Genomic DNA, 16,255 nt, shown 5'->3' with positions numbered 1-16,255 from the left:
AATAATAATAATAATGATTTCAATATTAATTTATTTTACAAAATCGATACATAATTGAAAATTGAAAATAAGTTAAAAATATATGGTAAATGTCATAAGTTGCCAAAATAATGCTTTAATTTCTAACCTTAATACTTTTTCCTAGTGGAAAGTGAATCTACAGTTGGTGTATTGGAGGTCAAAATTCAAAAGTGTTGGAGGAACCAGTTATTTACAAATTTTGAGTAGCCATAGATATAGAGCTTTTTAGACGACCTAGTTGTTAAAGATTCTGAGCGATGAATGAATTGATTTTACAATGATGTGTGTTTTTTTCCTGTCTGTGTATAGCAAACCTAGTCGAAATAATGCTCCAATTTCAAACTTTAGAGGTGGTTTCCGATTTAAAAGTGTATATTATTGGTGCATTATAGAGGTCAAAAGTAAACATTTTCCAAAAGTTTTCAAAAAAATCGAGAAAAACAAAAAAAAAAAGTGAAGGAAAAATGGGAATTTTAAAGCAAAACCAGTTTTTGTCCAAATCAATTTTTTTAAATGGTGTTAACTAATACATGGCTAAATTTGCAAAATATTTTGAATTTTTTTGAGCTATTTATAGACAACTAAAATTTTCAATTTTTCTGAAAATTTATTCTTGAAGTGTCGATAAAATTTTTTTGACCCAGTCAAAATAATTTAAAATTTAATACAAAGTTCCTCGTAAGTTATTTTTAAAGTGATTAAATAATTATAAGAATACCCAAGTAACAACGGATATTCATAGGATTGTCTGTCAGTCTTTTTCGTTTGTTCTATTAATAATAGATTTAAATATGATATAATTATTCTTTGGACGATGTGGACAATGGTTTGCAATTATTTTTAATCATAATAATCTAAGTGTATTCAAGAAATCTTTGAAAAGAATATTCAATATAGAATATTCAGCATATATTACGATATAGCTCATTTAATGAATATTCCAAAGAATATCCATCAGGTCATAATATATTCATATTCATTTTTTATTAATTGTTTTTAATTATACAATGAATAATCCAAAAAGCATAATCTTTGATACGTATCTAATGGGGAATATTTTATGAATAGCAATCTATTACTCTTTATCTTTAAAATATAGTTCGAATTAAATGACCAGGGATTCCCAGTTCAACCGAAACTTTGTTATATGCGCTCGTGGTCATACATATAGTATGTTCCGAGATCCAACATATGGAAACTGAGCAGCGTCACGAGTTAGTCATTTCGTTGTGAGCTCCAAAAGGGTGGAACTCTCAACGTTGTTTTTCTCTGAAAACAGTGTTTTAGCCCATTACGATCATAGTTGATCAGAAATTTACCGGATCTCGTTACGATATTTATTTACATAGCTTGTGTGTTCGGTTGTATCTGCGGGCGGCTAAAATATTAGTTGATGTATTTTCCTTGCCTGCTTTGTTAGCCTTTTAAGAGATCCGAGATACTCACTTGTCAGCGGCAACGTCGCGTTTTGTGTGTACTGGAGTTATATCTGCATTTTATGAGATCCTTAAGTTTTATATTTCTTGTAATGATTTAAATAATTATTATGATATTAACCTATAGATACTCTATTACAAAAACTGTGGATCTCGTAGCGAAATAAATTGTTCTCAATAATAAATTCTATTTAAACTATTTAACTATAAGTATTGTGTAGTTTATAATTTCCTAGTTGGATATTATTTTAAACACGCCATTAAGTACCTAGGTACGTACTGACAGTACTATCCTGCTAAAATTTGTTGTACTGTTATAATGGACAGAATTACCTATTATGTATTAATTATTACCTTTTTTTTTTTTAGCTTCTACAGGCCATTACGGCCCTTCGCTGCTTCTACTATGCCTCTCCATCGGTCTCTGTTGTCTGCACCCTCAATTATTGCAGTTTCATCTACTTGCATTAAGTTTTTTTTTACCCGGCCCATCTAACGCTGACGTGGTCTTCCTCTGGGTCGTGTTTTATTTGGTTTAGATATCATAACTTGTCTCATTTGGCTGTCCTTATCTCGCCATATGTGACCAGCCCATTCCAGTCTCTTTGAGACAAGATATTTTTGGATATTTGGTCCATTAAAGATTCTTTCCAACCTTGAATTTGTTCTCCTTTCGTACTCCCCTATTTCCGTATTATACATGGGACCATATATTCTTTTGAGGATCTTTCTTTCAAATATTAAAAGCTTTGTCTCGTCCCTTTTAGTGGTTTACCACGTTTCGCACCAATACATTACTATGGGCCGTAAGTAGGAAATATAAAGCTTTTTCTTAGTTTCTCTGGAATGAAGCTTAGATCTGAATAACTTACTCATTGCATAATAGCCACGATTTGCCGTATTTAGTCTCAATCTAATTTCGTTATGCATATCATTCCTATTCAAATTGACTCCCAAATATTTAAAATCTTCTACTTGTTCGAATGTATATCCATATATATATATTAGGGTGTTCCTTAATTTTTGATTTTAAAATATGTTTGGTCTCACCCCCTAATTTTGTGCCTATATGTATAAAAACGAACTACTAAAAGTTTTGGTTCGATCAGATAAGGTTAACCCGTGCCGACTTGTGATTTAAGTTTGAACTTACTACATTTTTCAATATTTACGAAAATTTTCGACATTTTTGTAAATATTTCATTAACCTTTAGAAATATTGATATTTTTAATACTACATATTTTAAAGTAAATTAAATTTACTATAACTTTTATTTTATTACATTTTTTCATATCTCTAATGGTTCGTGAATTATATTGATTTGACTCTAAAAAAACACGATATCTTTGGAAATACGAGCAACATAGTAATGATTAATTATAATAAACAATGTTATAGAATAATTAATAATTATGTTAATGTTTTATAATATATATATTAAAAAAATGAAATATTTTTATCATAAAAAAAAATTCTATAGAATAATGAAAATTAATATTGTTGTTGTAAGGTGCTTTTTTTACAATCTGGATAAATTTTCCGATGTTCTTGTACACATTTTAGTATAAATTGTTTTTGTTCTTCATCTAATGTGAGTGTAGAATTGTATTCTTCCATCAACTTCACGGCTCTCTCTGCAGTATCGTTAACTATTTTTAATGAATTAATAATTTTTTTACCATTTATGTAACTTTCACTAGATTCCCAAAAAGTTGGATCATGTTTTAAGAATCCGTCATCAATGTTAAATCGGGAAAATAGTTTTAAGCTTTCTTCTGTTATAAATGCGTCAATATTTTTTTCTGTAAAAATTATTATATTAAATATAATTAATTGCTTATTTTTTATTTTATGAATTATTAAACGTATTCAATATATTTTTTAAACTTAATGTTTATTTACTTACCAATAAATTTATCATCTATTTGGTTTGGTTTAATTATCAATCGTTTGGCCGGATATTTTGTCGCTTTTTTTTTTAAGGCTTTTACCATCTGACGCTTTACCTCTAGTGGTATAGAATCATCAAAGAAAGATAATGCAGCAGCCTCTTCAGTTAAATACCACAAATGGTTGCATAATTTTTGAATTGATACTCTAGATATTTCTCTATCAAATACTTCATATAATTTCATATCTTTTATAAATTGTAAGTCTTGATTTGGGGACTTATTTGGCAATGGACAAGTAAACCAAGCTTTGACGTAAAATTTAATAATAAAAACACAAATTTCACCGATTGCTTTTTTTGTTAAGTCGGAAATATTGTATTGGCTTCTAAACAAAAATATTTTTAAGCAATAAATTGCTCGTGCCATCCTTTGGGCTTGATGCATGGCTCCGGGAGGATGCATTTTAATTTTATTTTCCAAATTACCGCCAATAAAAATAAATATTAACTCCAAAAATTCACGATAATCTTCACGAGGCTGTTTAGTTTCTAATTTACTTTTAACAAAATTCAGAATATCTTCTTTAACATTTTCTAAAGCCACGCCACATGCCTGATCTTCAATTCCGATGTTATATTTGTTAATATCTAATTTATACCATTCTTTTTGAAAATTTTTAAATAATTGAATTGCTGGGCTTGATGTAACTTCTGGTATTTTAATTTCAAAAACAGATCTCAAAATTAGCTCATAAATATGATGCCTACAAGGAAGATATAATAGTTTTTTACCGAGTTTTTGTTCAATTAAAATACATGCTCCATTTAAGCGTCCTGTATTGGAAGCAGTTGTATCAAAACACAATGCCTGAACAATATCACATAATCCCCATTCTTGTAATGCATTACACACAGCTGCAGCCTGTTCTTTGCCTGTCGACCGCTCAAGTTGCGGAACATTTATAATTTGCTCGATATTCGTACTTGTTATCACAATTGGTAGTCGTTCTACAGTTGTATTTCTCATTTTAGTGTCTGGTAATAATTTCCCATCCCAATGTACAACCACGTAATTAGGTGCAGATTCTTTAAATCGTAATTTAATTAGTTCACTGCTCTCGCGACGATATATTTCTCTACACCTATGTATTGAAGTTTGATTTATAACATATTCCTCAACATTAAAATTTAAGGCTTCTAAAGTAGCTTGAAGAACATATACTGCATCCCGTATGCTTAACTGGCACCTATCTAAAGCTCCGGCTAGTTTTGGTGTAATAAAATTAATTTTTCCTCGGCATTTTTTTTTTCTGGAGGGGGCTCTATTTCTAGTGAAATATTCATCTCTAATTCTGACGAATCACTACTTTCTGGACTCTCATTTTCTGAAGTACTATCAAATTGAATAAAATTTAATGACGAAGTTGAGGGACGATCTTTATTATAATTATCTTTTCTATTTGATTCATTCAACTTTCGTTGAACGTTCTTATTTTCTTTTACTGTTCCTGTAATATCTTTACCTAAGAGACATCCTGGACGCCCGGGCAAACGTTGGTTCAATTAAAATTGTCTATCAACGTCAATTTTTATTAATTTTAAAGCATCGGAATGAGCAATATCGAATAATAAATTTAATTTATTTTTAAAATCGTATTCTTTTAATTTATATGACTCACCTACTTTTGTAGAATTTTTTTGGAGACTGCGCCATTTATTATATAATTTAATTAATTTGTCAATGCAATGTTGAATCGCTCGAATAGGAATTCTTGCTTTTTTCCAAAAAATACAACATTCACGCACAGCCAACGCTGCACTTTCCCTAACAACAATGTTAACAGTTCGCATATTGTAAAAGAATACTGAAAGCATTTGACCGTTTGATGGAAGCTTGGAACCGTGAATTTGTGTCTCTTCAGACCCGATTAAAAATATTTGATAATCACTTCTCAGTTTTTTTGACATTTTTTTATTTATAATAATACAAAAACGGGATCAATTTGAAAGCATACAACGACAAACGACGGTAAATGTTAGATCTTCACTATACAGTTATTACGATCAAACTAACATTAATAATAAGGTACAATTGTACCAAAATAAGAACCAGACTTATCTTGTTATTAAAACGTAATATCAAAATAATTAACCATACGAATAGGTACTATCTAATCTATTGATATTTAATTTTTATGTACGGAAATATAGAGAAATAATTAGGTAAAAGAGATTAGATTAATACATTATTATTGTGAACATTATACTTGTATTGTGATTGTTATATTACCAGCGATAATATGAAGGCAAAAATACATAAAATAACTTTATAGAAAATTTCATATGGGAGTTTTGTAACAATTATTTTAGCCCGCACAATAATTCATAATTATGAAAAAATACCTAAATTGTGTTTTTTTGGAGTCAAGTCGAAATACTTCACGAACCATTGGAGATATGAAAAAATGTAATAAAATAAAAGTTATAGCAAATTTAATTTACTTAAAAATATGTAATATTTAAAATATCGATATTTCTAAAGGTTAACGAAATATTTATGAAAATGTTAAAAATTTTCGTAAATATTGAAAAATGTAGTAAGTTCAAACTTAAATCACAAGTCGGCACGGGTTAACCTTATCTGATCGAACCAAAACTTTTTGTAGTTCATTTTTATACATATAGGCACAATATTAGGGGGTGAGACCAAACATTTTATGATATTTTTTTCCCATCATCTATAACTAAGGAACACCCTAATATATCCATACATATTTATCTACGATGAGATTCTGTAATATTCTTGGTCGCCTACTCATGATCATATACTTTGTCTTATTCTCGTTTATATTGGGGCCCATTCTTTTACTATAATTAATTTATTTATTTGTACTTCCTTCTACTTCAGTTTGAGAGTCTCCGAGAATGACAATGTCGTCAGCATATGCAAACAACGTGCCGCTACCAGTTAGATCCATTTCTCGCGTTTCATGCATATCTCTGACCACTTTTTCTAAAGCTATGTTAAGAAGAATGGGGGATAGAGCATCCCCTTTTCTCAGGCCTGACATGACTTCAAAATTCTCTGACGTCATTCCCACGAAACGTACTTTGCATGTAGTATTGGAATTGCAACCTTTAACCAAGTTTACCAGTTTCCTGGGCAAACCAAAATTTTGAAGTACTGTCCATAGCTGTTCTCTGTCGATGCTATCGTACGCTTGTTTAAAATCTATAAATATCATGTGTAGGTCTTTGTCGTACTCATAATACTTTTCCATTGTTTGTCTGAGCGTGAAGATGTGGTCACTGGTAGATCTTCCTTTTAAGAAACCACACTGATATTTTCTTACAATGTCTATTGCTATTGCTTCTATTCTTCGTAAGATAGCTATTGAGAGCACCTTGTGCGCTGTGTCTAAAAGCGATATACCTCCATAATTGCTAACTTTAGTTGGATCCCCTTTCTTGAAAATAGGGCAGATAACTGATGAAAACCATTCCTGTTTTACTTGTTTGCTGTTTCATATCTTTGCTATAATGTGGTGTATGTTAATTAAAATTTCTTTTCCTGCAATTTTTAGTAGTTCAGAATTTATATTATCTTCCCCTGGAGATTTATTATTCTTTAGTGATTTAATAATAATTTCAATTTCCTCGATATTTGGTGCTGGCAGTTCAGGTTCTACTGTGTGATATAGTATTTCTTCGTACTTTCCATTGTTGTTATTTCCAGTGCGGGAATTTTTGTTATTTAACAGTTCTTCAAAAAATTCTTGAAATTTGTTTACGATCTCGCTAGGTTCCGATATTATATGACCATTCATGCCTGTGATGGAATTAGTACGTGCCTTGAACCCCTCTTTAATCGATCTGCACTTCTTAAAAAACAATCTAGGTTCTTTCTTATAATATTCGATATCTTCCATAGCTCTTTTTTCCATTGCGCGTTTCTGTTGCCTAATCACCTTGTTTGCTAGGGTTCTGAGTTTAGAGTATTCACTTATGTTCTCTTCTGTTGGATTCAGCAACATATTTCGTCTAGCTAAAGTTCGCTTGTTAATAGCAGCTTGGCATTGTAGATTAAACCAATGATTTTCGTTTTATTTAGTGCACTTACCTCGTAATCTTTCAGCGGCTTTTGTTATAGATTCTTTTGTCTTTGACCACAGTGAAACTTTATCCGATTCATGTTCTGCAAGATTATATTTCCTGAGATTTTCCGAAATTTCTCTTTGGTATGTGTCTATCTCCTTCGGATTCCCAACTTTTTCTATATCAAGTTATTCTTTCCTGTTTGTTTCTTACTCCTCCATTTTACTGACAGCTTTAATACAAACGTTGCAACAACTAAAAAATGGTCAGTATCTCCATCAGCTCCTCTGTAACTTCCAATACTACGAATTGATGTTTTGTGCCTCTTGTCTATTATGATATGGTCAATTTGACTTTTCGTTTTCCCATCTGGGGCAGACCATGTATGTTTATAAATGTTTTTTCTTGGGAAATAGGTGCTGCTAATTATGAGGTCTTTTGAAGAACAAAAGTCAACTATTTTTTGACCATTATTATTTGTCGTAAGATGACAGCTTCCTTTTCCAATCGTTTGTCCAAAGGACGTTTCTCTGCCAACTTGAGCATTTAAATCTCCGACAATTAGCCTTATACAGTTTATAGGCAAAACGTCAAAAGTTGCTTCTAACGTATAGAAACTATTTTTTTTCCTCGTCGTCTGCATTTTCAGTCGGTGCATAGCAGTTCAAAATTATTAGATCTAGTTTCTGTTGCGTTATTCGTATGTAGCAAATACGTTCATTCACTGGCACAAATTTTTTAACTTGATTCATCATGGCTTTGTCAATCAAAAAACCGACTCCCTTCTCATGTCTACCTGTTTGTAGACCGCTGTAGAAAATTATTGAGTTGCCACTTTGTATACTACCACTATTGAGCCTGCGAACCTCCTATATGGCTACTATGGGGATTTTATATCTTGTAATTTCATCAATCATACATTTCAGTGCGCCTGGTTTAAAAAGCGTTCTTATATTCCATGTTCCAATCCGTAACTCCAAATCTTTCCGGGTCCTATTTCCATTTCGTGATCCATTTTTTTCCACAGTCCGAGGCTTTAGTTGAAGTTTCTTAACAATTGTATTTTTTTAAAGAGGACGGGTTGTTAGCCCGTCGCTCAAACTCCCAACCTGGAGGACCAGTTTGGGCCAACTAATTAAAGTCAGCCCTAGCTCGGGGCCCCGGGTCCGCTAAGCCCTTAGCACTAAATAAATAGTGCCCCCCTGAGGGGTTAATTATTACCTAGAGTATATAATTTAAACTTTATTAATTATAAAGTTAATGATAACACATAGAATTTTAGTTAGAATAATTATGAGAAATTATTATTTAGATACTGATAATACGGAAACCTTATTTAAAAAACTTAAAATATTACCTATAAATAAATTATATAATAAATTATCAACAATAAAAATACATGCAAGTAAAAAAGACTATGAAATATTTAATGTATATAATACAAGATATGAATGTAATAATAATCTCAAATTACTTAAATGTAATACTACTTTAATGAAAATGTTTTACATAAATAGAGGAATTGAATTATTTAATAGGTTACCGAATAATATTAAGACTATTAATAATAATAATCTATTTAAATATAAAATAAATAAACTATACATGCAAATTCACGACGAGGCTGAGTTATAATTATAATTAATATAATTAATAAGTGTATAAACGCATAAATGCACAAATGTATGTTAAAAATATATTATTTCATAGAAATAGATATTAATGTAAAATAGAAATAAGAAAAATTATTAATTAATTATAGACTCCCTAATCTCACCACAAGCATCGCTTATAGAGATTAGGTATCAACACAAATTGTATCATATCGAAAATTGTAATTTTATTATTGTTGTTGTTGTTGTTGTTGATTAAATAAATATACAAATATACAAATATAAAATAACTTTTAACCTTACTTACTTTTCTATGATGACGATTTACGTGCTTATAAAATAAAATGGATAATGGTCAGGCAGGTATTTACGGACAGTAAAATTATTTTCTACAAACTACAGTTAGTAAACATGTTCAAATCTTAAAAGTTTGAATAGCTATACGAATATTAATGAGTAATGACATGATCATAGCAACATAATAATACGTACCTACTGTTATTTAAAAATTATATAAATAAATTATTTTTATTAAAATAATCACAAAAATGCGTAACTGCTTTGTAATGATTATAGATGGATATTGGGATAGGGGCTGAAGCCCCTCTAAAACGTAATCAATCCCCACTGAAGGTTTTAGTAAGTAGGTATCTCTGGTTCAGTTACAACATACAATATATATGTATACTGGAAAATAATTAAAACATTTCAAACGAATTCATCAAATAACATTATTTTGTTTATTTTAGTCGAATAAAAATATTATTATCGCTCATTTTTGTAATGGGTGATTTTACTCTGAGATTACTTAAAAACATAGAAACATTATTTTCGTTTAATGCGTTTTGTCTTTGTTACGAGTGGTTCAAAGAGAGAAAACAATAGTGCGCTGACATCCTCTTTACTAATAAATACTCATACAATCATACATCATAATTTCAATACCTCAAAGACCATAGTCCTAGACTACCTATTGTAAGAAATAAGAATACCATGGTCATTGAACCTATACGGGCAATAAGGCTATACAGTATACAAGTCAGTATACAACATAGTCCTGCCGTTAGACAAGAGATCCTACGCATACGTATATCAATTATCATTTAGCTCATACTAATCCATAATGACCAATGATATTATGAAAGAGATAGTGGAACTCGTAAGGATATAACAAGTATAACAACTGAAATATGCGATAGACTATTGCTGGCACATAATTACATTTTATAAATACAGAAACAAAATATGATGTGAGAATAAAAATAACTATTATTTCTGCAATCAGAATAAATATTATGATGATATATTTGGAATTTCCAAAAACGATACCCAAATCTATTAGCATTAGCTAAAGTTAATAACCCAAGACCATACACAATAAGATATGGAAGAAAAATAAATAGTAAGTAACATTTATAATAAAACTGGCAAAATGTTCGAAAATATTCATGTCTTTAATATATGTTATTTTTATTTTACAGCTAAGAAACTATGCCTCAAAAAAACAAAAAAAAAAAAGGTTTCGAATATTAAAACAGGTAAGTGAATATTTAAAATATTACACGCCTAGCGTTATAAATTATATTTGATTGGGCACCTATCATATTTTTATTCGATTAGATATTTTAATAGTATTTAACGTAAGTTATGATACCCGTAAATTGCGTAAACATACATACATTATCGAATTCCAAACTATGATCTCGTAACCTATCATGTGTATACTATAAACGGTGTTGGTTATACCGCACACTGCAGCGGTTGCGGTAAAATGCAACCTTGAAGACAATTGCATTTTACCGCCATTGCTACATTACGGTGACTCCTGGCCAGTGACCTTTATCGGGTTTTAGGCTTTATTAATTTATCATTATTTACCTACTTAAAACTTTAATTTTGGTGAATGTATGAGATCCCGTATTTGTGTATACTACCTATTCTGAATATTTTATTTGACATTTTGACGACTGTGTGGTCGTATATATAGTATGTTCCGAGATCCAATATATGAAAACTGAGCAGCGTCACTAGATTAGTGAAAAACGTTGAGAGTTCCGCCCTTTTAGAGCTCATAACAAAAATGGATCTCGTTACGCTGCTCAGTTTCCATATTATTATGTTGGATCTCGTAAAATACTATGCCTACGACCACAAAAACAATGGGGATCTCCTAACGTACCTACTTTATTACCTATTTCCAATTATTCCCGGAAATCGATTTAGTGTATCATATCTTATATTTTTATTCAATTCTGTGTTTTTCGTTTGATGTGCTGTTTAAGATCTTGTTTCTCAATTTTTACCAGTATTATGAAAACGTATGTTCTGAAACCACCGCCACCGCCCGCCACCGCACGCTTACGTGCACGACATACATGTTATCAGTTATCACATGTTATCAAATAAATTGTTATCACAAAAGTAATCTTTTGCCACCGTTATCATTGTTATCATTTGTTATCATATATTTTACCATCGTTATTGTTATCACATATCTTATCAGTTATCACATGTTATCATATATTATCAATCATTTATTTTTTCAGTTATTAATCACCCCGATCGCGTACGTGCGTGACTTATATTTTTGTCATCACATGTTATCATATATTATCATACATTCAATCCGTTATCACATGCGTGGCATACATTTTTCATATATTTAAAAAAAATATAATATTCTGCGTTAGAACCTGGAGATACCCTCATTCTCAACTCCAATCTAACCCATTGAATAATATAGTATATATATATATATATATTTAAATACTATCCCATAATCAAATAAATATTCTAACAACGTATTGTTCCTTCTTATATTTTTAGAAAAATAATATATACAAAAATATAAACATCCTTGACAAATAATAGGTATATTATCCGTATTCAAGTAAATATTCACACACTATCTTGCAAAAACCATTCTCATATTGAAAGACACTTTCGACATTAAGAGACAATAGGAGAATATCCTTTTTCAATTAAAGCTTAATGTACCCTACCGGTCGCCAGGATGTCGCGGACTCATAATGTATATCCCTATTCAATTCATCGATAAACAATTAAGAACATACGTCGCCAGGATGCGATTGTGCCCGGCCGGTCGACAGGATGTCGCACACTAACGATATTAAAATTCCTATTAGTGAATAACACACATTAATAACTTTTGTATATAAAATATCATATTCGCTCTTGGCACCATGATTTAGCCGACTCTTAGTAGCCGCTATATATATATAGCTTGCACCTGCATACTTAGAACTCTATGGTAGACTTTTCAATCAATCACATTCCGGCAAAATCCATTAATATTGAAAAATGTTCCCACCTATTATAGAGACTCCTGACCTAAGGAATCAGTAGCAGTTTAGTCCGTCTGATGCCTTAACTGGTGTACTCGTATTTTTCGCTCGCTCCGTCTTTATAAATTTTAGTGTGTTTTTATCGTTCACCCCGTCTTTAATCGTCGTGCACTTATTTTTTTTACTTAAGTTTTCTTATTTTTTTCTCTGTACCAAGTTATATTTATTTTTTCGTAATGTTCAACTGTGAAAAATGTGTGACTGCGTTTACACGCAAAGACAGTTTGCTCAGACATATGAAAACTCATGATGGACACCAAATATTGTGTAGTATTTGTAGTAAAAAATTTTCTCGAAGAGATATATTAAGCAGACATATGAAAAACATTCACGGTATGTTTATTTAAATAAATATTTTTTTTCCTTCAAAATTTCAATTTGATATTTATTTTACAAGCTGTTGGTAGCGTTCGAAATACAACAGGCCAACCATCAGACTAACAGCCTAAAGATGTGAATGAGGATTTTAACGACGAGTACGACGAAATGTGCGTGGAAGTTTTGAATAATGCTGAAAATACTGGACTATGCAATACACCAGTTAAGATTTATTTATTTATTTCTAATTCAATTTTTAATTTACTGATTATTAATTATATAGTCAATGTTCACGTCCAGACACCTGTGGAGATAGCTCCTGGAATATATGCCCCTTACATACCAGCTGGACCGTCTAACCAAAATGTTATGCTGTCGAATAAAAAAATGATTTAATTAATACCTGAAGATGACGATGATCTCTGTATTGATGCGCTGGATGAATTTGAAAATACACATACTGGTCAAGGTTAGTTTTTATCCGAATACATTATTTTAACTAGAGAATAATCAGGACTTTGAAGATATAGGTTAGTTTAATTTTTAAAAGACCCACCGATTTTATTTATAAACCGTAGATTAAATTAGATTTTTTGAAGATCCGACGCTATATTTTATTTTTAAAGATTCGTACACCATAACGGTTAATGGAAAACGTGTTTCCACCGCGAATTCCACCTCAGCTGCTAGGGCGAAAAGGGTACGCATGGATATGGTGAAGACCTCTGGGTTTGTGGAATTATCGTCATCGTCGAATAGGATAATAGTTTGGTACTATGCCAAAAATACCGGTAATGTACAGATTTACCAATAATTTCTCCGCTCTCTCGAGCCCGAGCTGAAAAAATTATTGAAAACACGCGTTCAGCAAGGGCCGATAAAATTTAATCTGAAGCTCGAGGCGACCTACAACCGACCTAACGTCGCAAACTCATCGGAGAATAGGGCTTTCAAGACCTCAGCAACAGAAATTTTAATTGAAAGTAATATTACAGAGGTAATTGAGAGGGCATATATTAAGTTAATGACAGAGGCAGAGGAGTATAAATCACGCGGAAGTGGTTTTACCCTAGAGTCCATAGACGGGTTATTGTTAGGTATATATAAGTATACACCGATGGCTGCCTCCTCATTCATAAAGTTACCAGCATATATAGATAGAAAACGAGCTACAATAAACCCTCAAAACAATGACCAGCATTGTTTCAAGTGGGCGATTTTGGCGAAGCACGTAACTGGATCAAATAAACATCGTGTTGAGGAAAATTATAGGCAACAAGTGGTCAAATATAATTTTGAAGGTTTATCATTCCCTACTCCAATATCTGACGTGAAGAAATTTGAAAATAATAACCCGAACGTCACTGTGAATGTCTATGGATTAGACAAAAAGTTCCAGCCACCGCGTAAATATCCGACGTACGAGGTGTACCCGCTACGTGTCGTTGATGAGGAGAAAGCCAACCACTTTGATCTGCTGTTGGTAGCAGACGAAATCTGGTCGCATTATGTTTACATCTCCAATTTGTCCCGCCTGATACGTGCTCAGAAAACTAAACACACTGAGAGAGTCGTATTTTGTAAAAGGTGCTTTACCACCAGCTTCGACAATCAAATATATAAACGCAAGCTGAGTGGGCAGGAAGCGTTGAAGCAGCATAAGTTGATTTGCGGGGCGCATAAGCCAATTCTACCTAAAATGCCTAAGGAGGGTGAGTGTCTGAAATTCGAGGCGTGGAAAAACACACAGAGACACCCATTTGCCATCTACGCTGATTTTGAGACACTGCTAGTTAAGACGGACGAGGTGAAGGGAAAAAACATGAAGATTGTTCACAAACATGAGGCTATGAGATATGGTCTCATTGTGAAGGCGAGTGATGATGTACCGACGGAGCTATTGAGTGAACACAACATACCAACAGCACCAATTATCTACCGAGGAAGTGAGAGTCGTCCTGATGTGGCGAGACATTTCGTTGATACCGTGACGGATATATCGTTAAAGATTGAAAAATTATTTAAGACCAATATAGCCATAAACATGTCCGCGGATGACGTCCAGGCCCATGAAGCAGCAACGTATTGCAATTTATGTGAAATCGAGTTCAGCCCTCCCTCGGAGATACTATTTCGTAAGACAGCCGACCATTGCCATCTCACAGGAAAATACCGTCAAGCTCTCTGCAATGTATGCAACCAAAAACTACGAACACCCGTTTTTGTACCGTGCTACTTCCATAACTTGTCCAACTATGACGCGCACCTGATAGTGACAGAACTTGGTCACGACACTGAAGCTATTACCGTGATACCGAATAGCGAGGAAAAATTTATATCGTTTTCCAAATACGTGTCAAGCAAATTTTCGATTCGGTTCATTGATACTTTCCGCTTCATGGCAACGAGTCTATCTTCACTCGCTAAAAATCTGATAACACCAGGTTTTGAAAACTTTCGTGAAACAGCTAAAGTGTTTACTAGAGACGATATGCCGCTCGTTACACGGAAAGGGGTGTACCCGTATGAGTATACGTATAGTTGGAGCAGGTTGGACGAGACGAGTTTACCAAGGAAGAGAGACTTTTACAACACATTGACCGAGTCGGGGATAAAGGAGGAAGAGTTCGATCACGCCAAGGAGGTATGCTATACGCTGTGCGCGTATTTAGATCTATATTTTAAAATTATTATGTTTTACAGGTCTGGGACCACTTCAATTGCATGACGTTAGGTGAGTACAGCGATCTGTACTTGAAAATCGACGTGTTGTCTTTGAAAATTTTCGTGATGTGTACATAAAGATGTACAACTTGGACGCGGCGTATTATTTTACTGCACCAGGATTAAGTTTTGACGCGATGTTGAAGTTTATTGGGAAAAAGTTGGAGCTGTTGAGTGATTACGATATTTTATTAATGTATGAGATATGAGAATGGTTAGTATATAAATATAATTTTAAAAAATGCGTGTATAATAATAATCTTGTATATTTTTCATAGGTATTCGTGGTGGATTAGTGCAGGCAAGCATGAGACATGCCAAAGCGAATAATATAAAGACCCCAGACTATGACGAAACTAAGGAGAAATCGTGGTTGATATACCAGGACTGTAAATATATTTATTTATTCATTTATTTCTTAATTTTTCAATCTCAAACTTTACAGGTAATAAGATTTATGGCTGGGCTATGAGTCAGTATATGCCATACGGTGACTTCAATTGGGTTGAATCCAACTTGAACGGATTGAGTGAGATGTCACCAACGTCAGGCAAAGGGCGAGTATACGAAGTTGATGTCTCATACCCCCAAAATTTACTTGATAAGCACAATGACCTGCCTTTCCTGCCACAAAACGGTAGACCACCATGCTCAAAGGTGAAAAAATTGATGGCGACGTTTCAGCAGAAGAAACATTATATTATACATTACCGCAACCTGCAGCAGGCAATTGAAAATAGGTTGATAGTTGAAAAAGTAAATATTTTTATTTTACAAGATTTAAATTAAAT

General features: G+C 32.4%; 3 protein-coding genes across 3 annotated transcripts; 1 reads left to right on the top strand and 2 right to left on the bottom strand.

Moving 5' to 3' along the window:
- Window positions 1–2,949: 2,949 nt before the first annotated feature.
- On the bottom strand, window positions 2,950–3,452 carry LOC111033867. Its single transcript, XM_022314803.1, has 2 exons — window positions 3,365–3,452; window positions 2,950–3,260 (listed from the first exon to the last, which is right to left on the bottom strand). The coding sequence occupies exons 1-2, from the start codon at window positions 3,450–3,452 to the stop codon at window positions 2,950–2,952; spliced, it is 399 nt and encodes a 132-aa protein (XP_022170495.1).
- A 2,776-nt stretch (window positions 3,453–6,228) lies between these two features.
- On the bottom strand, window positions 6,229–8,087 carry LOC111033876. The gene is made up of 4 exons (XM_022314815.1): window positions 7,671–8,087; window positions 7,470–7,602; window positions 7,064–7,418; window positions 6,229–6,868 (listed from the first exon to the last, which is right to left on the bottom strand). The coding sequence occupies exons 1-4, from the start codon at window positions 8,085–8,087 to the stop codon at window positions 6,229–6,231; spliced, it is 1,545 nt and encodes a 514-aa protein (XP_022170507.1).
- Window positions 8,088–13,323: 5,236 nt separating this feature from the next.
- Window positions 13,324–15,643, top strand: LOC111033908. Its single transcript, XM_022314857.1, has 2 exons — window positions 13,324–15,384; window positions 15,444–15,643. The coding sequence occupies exons 1-2, from the start codon at window positions 13,765–13,767 to the stop codon at window positions 15,540–15,542; spliced, it is 1,719 nt and encodes a 572-aa protein (XP_022170549.1). The 5' UTR covers window positions 13,324–13,764; the 3' UTR covers window positions 15,543–15,643.
- The last annotated feature ends 612 nt before the right edge of the window (window positions 15,644–16,255 follow it).

This window comes from Myzus persicae, unplaced genomic scaffold (assembly GCF_001856785.1).
Source record: "Myzus persicae strain clone G006 unplaced genomic scaffold, MPER_G0061.0, whole genome shotgun sequence".
Taxonomy (NCBI): domain Eukaryota; kingdom Metazoa; phylum Arthropoda; class Insecta; order Hemiptera; family Aphididae; genus Myzus; species Myzus persicae.
This window is presented reverse-complemented; position numbering and strand designations above follow the sequence as displayed.